Source organism: Rutidosis leptorrhynchoides, chromosome 3 (genome assembly GCF_046630445.1).
Source record: "Rutidosis leptorrhynchoides isolate AG116_Rl617_1_P2 chromosome 3, CSIRO_AGI_Rlap_v1, whole genome shotgun sequence".
In the NCBI taxonomy this organism is placed as follows: Eukaryota; Viridiplantae; Streptophyta; class Magnoliopsida; order Asterales; family Asteraceae; genus Rutidosis; species Rutidosis leptorrhynchoides.
Genome location: NC_092335.1, coordinates 491917550 through 491927149, shown reverse-complemented (window position 1 = coordinate 491927149; position 9600 = coordinate 491917550). Strand labels below are relative to the sequence as shown.

Sequence of the window (9600 nt, the reverse complement as noted above, 5' to 3'; positions counted from 1 at the left end):
AATTTCATGTTTGATAGATCATGTTTCACAATATTTTCCAGTAATACTCTTAAATAAATTCAAACATAAGAATTATGTAACACATCATTTAAGAGTATTTAAGAGTATATTAGGTATTTCGTGTGAATATATCAATTTACTGAGTGGATATATCATCCTCTATTTTTATATTTATTATAAAATACTCAATTTCTAGTCATACTTTGCCACATAACTCAAAAGTATCTTCTATCTATCTATTCTATAGTTTCTATTAAAATTCTAACATGATGATGTCATAAATGAGACTATTTCATTCAATAAAAAAATAAAATAAAATAAAGAAAAATTATGAGAGCCCTTAATGATGTCATAAACATAATTATTTTACAATTAAAAAAAATGTACTTAAACACGCCTCCGCCCTCATCCACGGCTTAATATTTATCCAAAGAATTTTCCCCCAGATTGAAAGAACCCCTCACCTCTCTCATCCCCGATTATTGTGTTTCTAACTCTTCATCTCTCCAGGTTAAGGAACGATTACCAAACAATCACATAAGGAAACTTTGCAAACTGATTCACAATTAATTTGATTAGGTTGTAGAAGACAATTACGGTTGTACACAATGTTTGCTGAACGATAAGGAAGTATAACAAAACCTTAAGTCTACATTCTCTTTCAGCCACCTATTAAGTCAAAACAAAGTTGTTCCTGCCTCCATCTTCTATATACCTTTCGTTAGTTCGAGAAAAAAAAATGTATTATAAAAAAGGTAAACTCGTGGGTTTGAACGCACGCATGGTGTTTGATGAAATGACCGAAAGAGATTCAACTCGTGGGTGGTAATAATTGTGCGGTTGAGAGATGAACCTATAGCAACTAATCGCATCCTGAGGTATGATCTACTATGTTTTAGTATCTAAACATTTATCTAAAGTTATGGCATGACTGTTAAATGATGGATAGAATAAAATTCGGTTTTAAAATGGTATTTTTCTCTGTCAGTTTTATTTCACAGTATATTGCAATGTTTCTCGAGGAGTGGCAGAAGAGAGAGTTTTCATGAGGTCAGCAACATATTTGAAATTATATATGTTCTTAACTGTATTAGTGGTACTTATATGGGTTGTTCCTAAACTTGGTTTTTCATACACCTTAATTTTTCAACTTGCAGGTCAATGGTGTTAGCATATGATAATCTATTGGATTTTGGTTTTTTAATTTTTGCAGAATTGAAGCATATAGTGCAGTATACGTTAAAGTAAGTTAATACCTATCCAAATGTGTTCATTATTCTATTTACTTTTTTCAGCCTACCTTTAATTTTAACCACATTGCACCGAGTCGTCTATCTATTTAGATTTTACTTTAATAGTGTTGGAAAACTTTGCGTAGAAAGCCTGAGAGTTCACTTCACAAATCCATTTTGCAAAAGGAGTTCTGCCATATGACAGTGGCAATTACAAGTCAGGTACTTATTTTAGGAAGATTCTCTTTGGGGGTGGTTTGTTGGTAAATTGGTTTAAATGTCTCAATATTATCTCATGAATATTTTGTCATGAACATTCATTATCTAAGAAAAATCTTTAGTACTTGACTTGCGTAAAAAAGACATCTTATAAGTTGGCAGCTCTCATTTTGGTTGAAATTGGTTTGTTGTTAGTTATGTTATCAATTTACAACAAGAAGCATACTCATCCGAAGATTGAGAACACTTTGACACTTTGTTACAAAACACCTTGAAGTTAATGTGTATTATATACAAATACAAGTATATAAAGTTAGAGTTTATATGGATGCCTATATTGTCATTTAGAAGGTCATTTTGTGATTAACTATTCTATGTATAATATATCTTCATTTTTTTTTTTTTTTATTGTTTCTGCTGTTATGGACATGCTTAAAAAAGTGATTTTCGAAGTTTTCTATTATGGTTCAAATACGAGATTGGATTTCGTCATCATGCAAGTATTAATAAGGTTTCATGCTTTGTCGTGGTTTCAAAAACTTGGCCGTTTGCACATTCTTCTTTATTGTTGCTTATATTGCTTTTATGCAACCATGGTGTTTTAATATTTTAAGAAAATAGTAAAAATAATTATATTTTTTTTTTAAACTTACATTACAGTTTGGAGCAGATATTATAAAAGAACTCTGAGTTACCCCCTTATTAAAGAGTGCATGTGTTGATAGAAGGTATGAGTTCTTATCATCTGTTTTACTCCCTTACATTGCACATTTGAAACTTAATTTTGCACTACATGTCATTGATTTGAGTTTGTTATTCATGGGTCATTATGTGTTTAAAATTTCTTATATTTGTGGGCTTAATGTTGATGTATGCATAAAGCTAGGTGTTTGTAGTTGCAGAACTTATCTAGACCAAACTACACGCTCCCAAGTCAAGAATCTTTGATGCTAAGGCAAGGTATATTCGGCTTCTCGATATTATTGATAAAAATAATGTCATTTTATTTTATTGTAGTACTATTAACGTTGTTGTACTTGGGACCAACTTATTTTGCTATCATACTTATTGAGTCATTATCATCTTCTTTTACATACTACTTATACTATATATTTGCGCAGAATATATACGATTTTTGGCATTGAAAACTGGAAAGTACTCAATATTTTTTTCGTACTAAAAATGCTTTATTGTTTTTATGTGGATAGATGGACCAAGGAGACCATCAAGGATTTGAAATCTATAGCGGGTTATAAATCAGGTGGTGTTGATGGCTTGGGTGATGATAAAATGATGGAACATTTAGTCAAGCAGTTTGTTTCAACTGATGTCAAGCAGCAGTTTGCTCAAGTTATAAAATAAGTATATACAATTGTTTATCTACCTTCTTTCATGTTGACTGTTAGTTAAGTCTTTTGTGTTGAACATTCTTTTGTAGTAGTAAACACAAACGATTTAATGATAATGTATGTCTTTATTTTAAAATCCCCTTTTATATATTTCTTTTATCAACCCCTGATTTCACGGGTCTTTAAACTAGTATTTTCTCAAAGTACACGTCTGCAACAATTTTCACACAAAAATAAAACAATTTACCATATCTTGATAGCCTTAGAGTATGAGAGGTGATACTCACACACTAACTTTTGATTTATACACATTTTTTATCATAAAGCATACAAATATATCCTTAAATTTATCTAAGAAGTTACACTTCCATTATCGTAAGTAAGAAAATGACACTAAATTAATAATTAAGTGTGCGTGGATAAATATTTAGTCTCCGCCTATCATCTCCTCTTAGATTAGATAGACTATACGGATCATTAACCCTTTACTACCCCCGATTAGAAAAAAAAATAAAAAAATAAAAATAAAAAACAGCCAAAAGAAACTCAAAAATATAAATCCCTCAGCCGTCTTGCCCGTTTGCACGCCCTCATAAGGTACGCTACTTTTCTAGGGTTTTATCGATTCCAGGTTTCATACTCTTTCATTAGTAATTGCAAGCTGCATAAAGCATCATATTATTATGTAGGCTGTCTATTATATCTTTTTATTAACATACTTCAAGTTTTGTAATGCAAACAACCTGTTCGATGAAATTACCAAGAGAGAATTATATCTTACATTGTAAAGAGCAACTAACTCTATAAGCTTCGATGCAATTTGAAGTGCAAATCAGTATATAGTGATGGTGCAGTAGTAGTACAGTCTGATTATTATGATATGTGTAATGGTTTGTATCTATATTTTTTGAATTTAGAACTGCATTTAGCTGAAGCAAAACTCAAGTAATTGCAAGTTAAAGAAATATGGATACTGATTCAAACAGCAAAGGCGGCTCTTTGATTCTGATAAAGCAAGGAGCTGAAGCTGTGAGTTTATTTGTTAATTGTTATCTCATAATGCTTTGCGGTGTTAAGTAGTATAGTTATTGTAGCGCGTCGTTGGATTTGTAATTAATTTTACCACCTGTATATGATATTGTTGAGACACTTATATGCTTATATATAATCATTTTCTCCTTTTTTGTTGATTGATGTGTGTTAGAGAGTTTTTGAGTCAACATTTTGTGGAAGGAAGTCGATTATCAAGGAACGATTCTCGAAGAAGTACAGGCACCCGACTTTAGATGCAAAGCTCACAATCAAGCGGTTAAATGGGGTTTGTTGTCTGATTGATGATTGTTATTTTTAATTTTATATTATAGGATGCATTTTTGACCGATTAACTTCAGAAGTGGTCGATTCGGCTGTTTTATTTTAAAAACATGTCAGATGATTACTTTCGGTAAACAGGGAATGGGCAGCACATGTCAAACGATCTGAAATTGCTTGAACTCTTTTTTGATGCACATAATCTGCCTAAACATTACTCAAAATGTTTAGATTGTAATTGTGATAACATTCCTTAACGTAATACCTTCTTAAAAGTTATAATCACTATCTTATATAGACTGATCATTTTTGCTGGTCAACCTAACCTGACTCCATTTGACCCTACTAAGAATTGACCCGTTTCAACTCAAATGTATTTTGATCAGTTCCCACACTACCCATCTTGCCACCTATACTTATAATGTTCAAAAAGACGTTACCTGGTTGTTATGATATTTTTATTTATTTATGTTTTCACAATGCACAGGAGGCTAGGTGTATGACAAAGGCTAGACGGCTTGGAGTTACTACTCCCGTGCTTTACGCGGTAGACCCGAAATCACATACACTAACTTTTGAGTATGTTGAAGGTCCGTCAATCAAAGATATATTTCTTGAATTTGGATTGCATGGAGTTGTTGAAGAAAAGATGGATGACATTGCGTTGCAGATTGGTGATGTCATCGGGAAATTACATGATGGTGGAGTCATTCACGGGGACTTGACCACATCAAATATGTTATGGCGTAGTAGTAACAACCAGCTGGTACTTGAACTTTGTTCAATTTCGTTATCCATCTTTTTTTTTTTTTTTTTAAAGTTTGAATATAGGGTTAATAGTCTCTTTTTCTTTATTTAAACAGGTGTTGATCGATTTTGGTTTGGGCTTCATATCAACCCTTCCAGAAGACAAAGCTGTTGATTTGTATGTACTGGAACGCGCATTGCTCTCGATGCATTCTTCATGTGGAAATGTGGTAAGTCAGTTACTATGTAGTACTTTATTTTATCTAAATTGCACTAAGATTGTTTTCAGATGTGCATCAAAATTGAGTTGATATAAGATCCCGATACTCAGTTTTAAGTGTTCGAGTAGATATTTGTTTTTACACATTATGCAAGTAAGAAATTTGTGTAGGACGAGTGATCATTGACATAAATGTATAATCACTTTTTTATTAACTTTAATCAAATGATTGGTTGATTCTTTTTTCCAAGTCGCTATAATCACGATCAAAACACGCATCCTAATAATCCATAACTTACGAAGATACACATTACCCCATAATTTAGCGTAACCGTTGTTTTATGTTCTTGAACAGATGGATAAGATACTTGCGGCATATAAGAAGTCTTCAAAGCAATGGTCATCCACATTTAACAAACTCGGTCAAGGTATAACCGTATAATCTTATTTCACTTATTCTTTCACATTATGCAGTTTTTGTGTGTGTGTGTGTGTGTGTGCGCGCGCGCGCGTGGAAGTTTCAATCCAGTGATCTCTTAGCTTATAATGCACTTGCTAAACTAACTGGGTATCAACTCTTGTATTTAAATTTGGGTCATATTAGCATAAGAGTTATTTTGTATATTGTTTATGAAATTGCTTATAAACTTGTGACAGTGAGACTACGAGGTAGAAAACGGACCATGATTGGATGATAACCATGATCTATATGATGCTGGAACAAGACACCAACAATGTGCTTTACGACTCGCCAGTTTTAGATTAAAGTATCTCAAATGAAAAACCTTGGCCTTCATCTGCTAGATGGTAAATTCATTAATATTGTATTTATGCTCTGAACACATTCAGATCTTTGTTGTTGAATAGTTTACATATCATGTGGGCATTGAGTACTTTAGCCATGATTTTATCTCTAGAGCAGTAAAGTATTATCTTCGGTTTGTCAGGGTTAATGATCCATATCGTTTGAGGCTATCAAGTAGCAACAGATGTTAGCTTTCTAAATCGTTAGCTTGTGTCATTTGTTTACTTGTATTAAATAGATTATTATTGTTAGGGACTTGATTAAAATACACTTTTTATAAAACTTTTACAACGACAACGCCATTTTTTTAAATTGCATTTTACACCAATCGTTCTCAAGCGTTCGAACTTTTTTCGTGAGAAGTAGTATGCTTCCTCAGTGGCCAAGATGTTATTCGTGTACCTCTTTACTTGGCTTTGAACAAGTTTGCACTCACACAGAGCGAATGCAAATGCTAGTGAATGTGAACGAACTCAATTGTTGTCGTTCTCCCACTTAGAGTTCACGTGTCGTTCTCTCAAGTTTGTGAGTTCGCGGTGCTGTTCTCCCGCTTTTTGTTAGAGTTCACGAGTGTCGTTCTCTCACTTTTGTGAGAGTTCACGGTGATGTTCTCCCGCTTTTTGTGATAGTACAAAAAGTTAGGGAACGTCACCATAAATTGAATTTGATGAAAATTTAAAAAGCGTTGTATGAAATTTCTCAATGTATTATTGCGTAGTCTGTGATCTTCAACATTTCTAGATTATCAAATATCAAACATTAGACAGAATCAACCTCATGTTCATCCTCTTTAAACAACAATACTACTGAAATTGATCGGTAATTTTCATTAACTACCCTCTCTCCTGTCCACCTCAATATATACTTGTGATAAAAATAAAAACGTTCAATCGTTTTATTTGGTAAATATAGTTTACAAACCTATAAAACATAATACCAAAATTATTATGTTGTTTTGAAAAGATAGAAGGGTTAAGGGAAGTGTAAAAGGAAAAGGTAATTGGTAAGATGGGTTCTTCTACTAGAAAGTGAAAAAGTGTATTCAAAATAACAGTGACACTACACCTATAAGAAAAAGTGTATGATTGGCCTTCAAGGGAAATGCAAATGAGTATTGCATTTTTCTAAGTAATATATAAAATTGATTGATTCACCCATGTTTAAGCAACCTCAGCTCAACCCTTCTTAGGTGCCCTCTTGAATTCACCAACCTTAACTTCAACATTTGGTTTTATCTCTTTTTTTCTTCAAATGGGGTGGCTTCAATCCCTCTTTCGTCCACTCAAGAAACTATGGGTTAAGCTCCACACTGCCCATCACAAGAGTATGTTCTCGTAATCAACTCTCATTCTAGTTTTCGTCGTTAGTTTCTTGACCTTTTTTTATTATTATTATCCATTAAAGTATTCAAGTATATCGTTAAGTTAACAAAGTCACCTTGTGATTAAATTTCATTACATTTTTGTTTAACGTCAGTTTTTTATTGTTAGTTTCTTCATTACTAGCATGTTTTGATTTGGTTAGCCACGTTTTTCTTACAATCTTTTTTTTTTTTTTTTTTTTTTTTTTTTTTTTTTTTTATCATATTTGGATTCATGATTTCATTCTATCTTGAATTTTCTAAATACAACCTTTGGAACTGTCATTGAGAAATTAATGATTATGTACAACACTCTTTATGCGTGTTAATGATACCCCCAAAGGCTGCATTTAGATAACTTATCCTAATCTTTAAGTGGATCTTGATCTTTATTAGTCAATGAAACATGGTTATATTGATTTCACAGGTAGAGGGATATACATACTATATGAGGATGTGAAGTCATGTCCATATGAAGATGTGCATGTACTTTGGTCAATTTTGGTCAACTCGACTCACCCTCCTCATCATCATGCTCTTGCATTGCCTTCACCAAATTGATGCATTCTTCAAATCTCAACCATGATGTAATGTGCTTAATTTGTATCTTTGTACATAATTCACCTCCATCTTTTTTCAATGTAATCTCGAATGGTCAATGAGGTTTTTCGCGAAGTATACACCGAGATAAAATGTTTAAGTTATTATGTACTTCCAACCTAATTTTTGCATTCGAAATGTCATCACTACATTTACTTCGATCGATCTCTACTTATTAAGTATGACAAGAAGTGTTTAGATTTATGTTCGATGTCATTAAGGTAGCAAGGTACTATCGGTTTCTTCATTTGAGGTTAGGCAAAGCCCATCATGGCCATATATTTTGATTTTTTCAAAAAGTTTAGTAATAATATACATAAAGTGTGACAAGTTAAATGAAATCTGTATTACAAATATTTTATTGTATTCTTAAAAATTGGTTGAGTGACGTGGATGATCTCTATGGCAGTTTGTCGTTGGTTTGTCCCACATTAGGGCAGTTTTTATATCATTTTCCCAAGTGAAGGTGACTTTCCATAAATGTTATACTTGAGAATACGCACAATTGAAATTTATGTTCAAAAACAAGTTTTTTTTTATGCTGATGGGTGTTTTATATTTTAGCGTACATGGACATATGTTAAATGATTTGATTTGTATAACACATTAACACTTATCAAATAATTACAACAACAAGAAAACCCAATACCATATAAGCGGTGTATGGGGATGTGAGATATAGATAATCCTTCTCCTATCCGAGAATAAAGACAAGTCATTTCTGCACCCGCCCAGAGTGAAAACACTCTCAAAAGTAGAGAAAGTCATCAATCTCTCTATTCGACGGATAGAGAGATTGATTCCGAATGAACCTCCGACCAATAAGTAGGATTTTTTTTAAAAAATAAAATAAAATTAACACCATGAAAATGGTAAAATCAAATTTTCGTGAGTTTTAATTATGTCTGAAATTTAATATAGGATCTAAGAGTTAGTCAAGTCGCCAATAAATCGACGCTTGCTGTCGACTCAATAAGTCTTGCCGAATGCTTTTAGAGCGAATCAAATAATTTTATATTCTTAGTTATTCATGAAAAATGTTAATATAGTAATTTAACATCATTCATTGTGTACATTTGATTATTAAACGGGTTTTATCATTTAGTATCTAGTTCAAACTGTACATTTAACTTTTTATCAATTTTATCGAACGCAATCTAACTTACTAGTATATTTAAATTGTGAGAGTCAAAAGGTCGTGCCCGTTGTTCGGTCTAAAGGGCAACACCCAAATTCTGGTACCGTTGACAAGAGTGTAATAAAAATTGTTTTCGCTGTGTTTGGTGGCATTTTTTTATATATGTATATCAACAAGCAAGAAAACACATACATAGCTACATTTTTTTTTTTAACGGCCAAAAAGGAATATATAAAAAACGCTCCTTAGCAAGACGCTAAAGGAGAAATTACAACGGGAATAGACGCCATGAGTGCCAATTAGACACTCTATGACCTCTATATTTAAGCCATCTAAAAGAATACAAAAAGATTACATCAACTAAGTTAGCTCGATTACACAAAAGTTCATTAAAAACTATCCCGTTCCGGAAACGCCACAAGACCCATAAGAGTGTAGTAACAATAGTCTCAAGTCTGATTCTAGAATTGGGGGCCAAATTTTCATCGTCGATCCAACCTTTGAAGTCTTCCCAAGAATTGAAATGAGGCATGTTACAATCGGTCCATAAATTAATTTTACGCCAAACATCCAAAGCAAAAGAACACCCAAAGAACAAATGCAAGCGATCTTCGACACC

At 32.6% G+C, this 9600-nt stretch overlaps 1 protein-coding gene and 1 long non-coding RNA gene across 5 annotated transcripts; both read left to right on the top strand.

Moving 5' to 3' along the window:
* Window positions 1-439: 439 nt before the first annotated feature.
* On the top strand, window positions 440-2895 carry LOC139898189 (uncharacterized). 3 transcript variants are annotated; one of them, XR_011776910.1, is made up of 7 exons: window positions 440-878; window positions 989-1050; window positions 1158-1244; window positions 1379-1454; window positions 2112-2179; window positions 2354-2411; window positions 2660-2895. It is a non-coding gene; the product is annotated as an uncharacterized lncRNA (long non-coding RNA). The 3 variants fall into 3 exon arrangements; XR_011776909.1 differs by having other exon boundaries at window positions 2338-2411; XR_011776908.1 differs by having other exon boundaries at window positions 2334-2411.
* Window positions 2896-3261: 366 nt separating this feature from the next.
* On the top strand, window positions 3262-6084 carry LOC139898188 (uncharacterized). 2 transcript variants are annotated; one of them, XM_071880913.1, is made up of 7 exons: window positions 3262-3397; window positions 3718-3829; window positions 4005-4118; window positions 4599-4877; window positions 4975-5088; window positions 5434-5506; window positions 5736-6084. In XM_071880913.1, the coding sequence occupies exons 2-7, from the start codon at window positions 3767-3769 to the stop codon at window positions 5771-5773; spliced, it is 681 nt and encodes a 226-aa protein (XP_071737014.1). In that variant the 5' UTR covers window positions 3262-3397; window positions 3718-3766; the 3' UTR covers window positions 5774-6084. The 2 variants fall into 2 exon arrangements, with proteins under 2 accessions (XP_071737014.1, XP_071737015.1); XM_071880914.1 differs by lacking the exon at window positions 4005-4118.
* Window positions 6085-9600: the final 3516 nt, after the last annotated feature.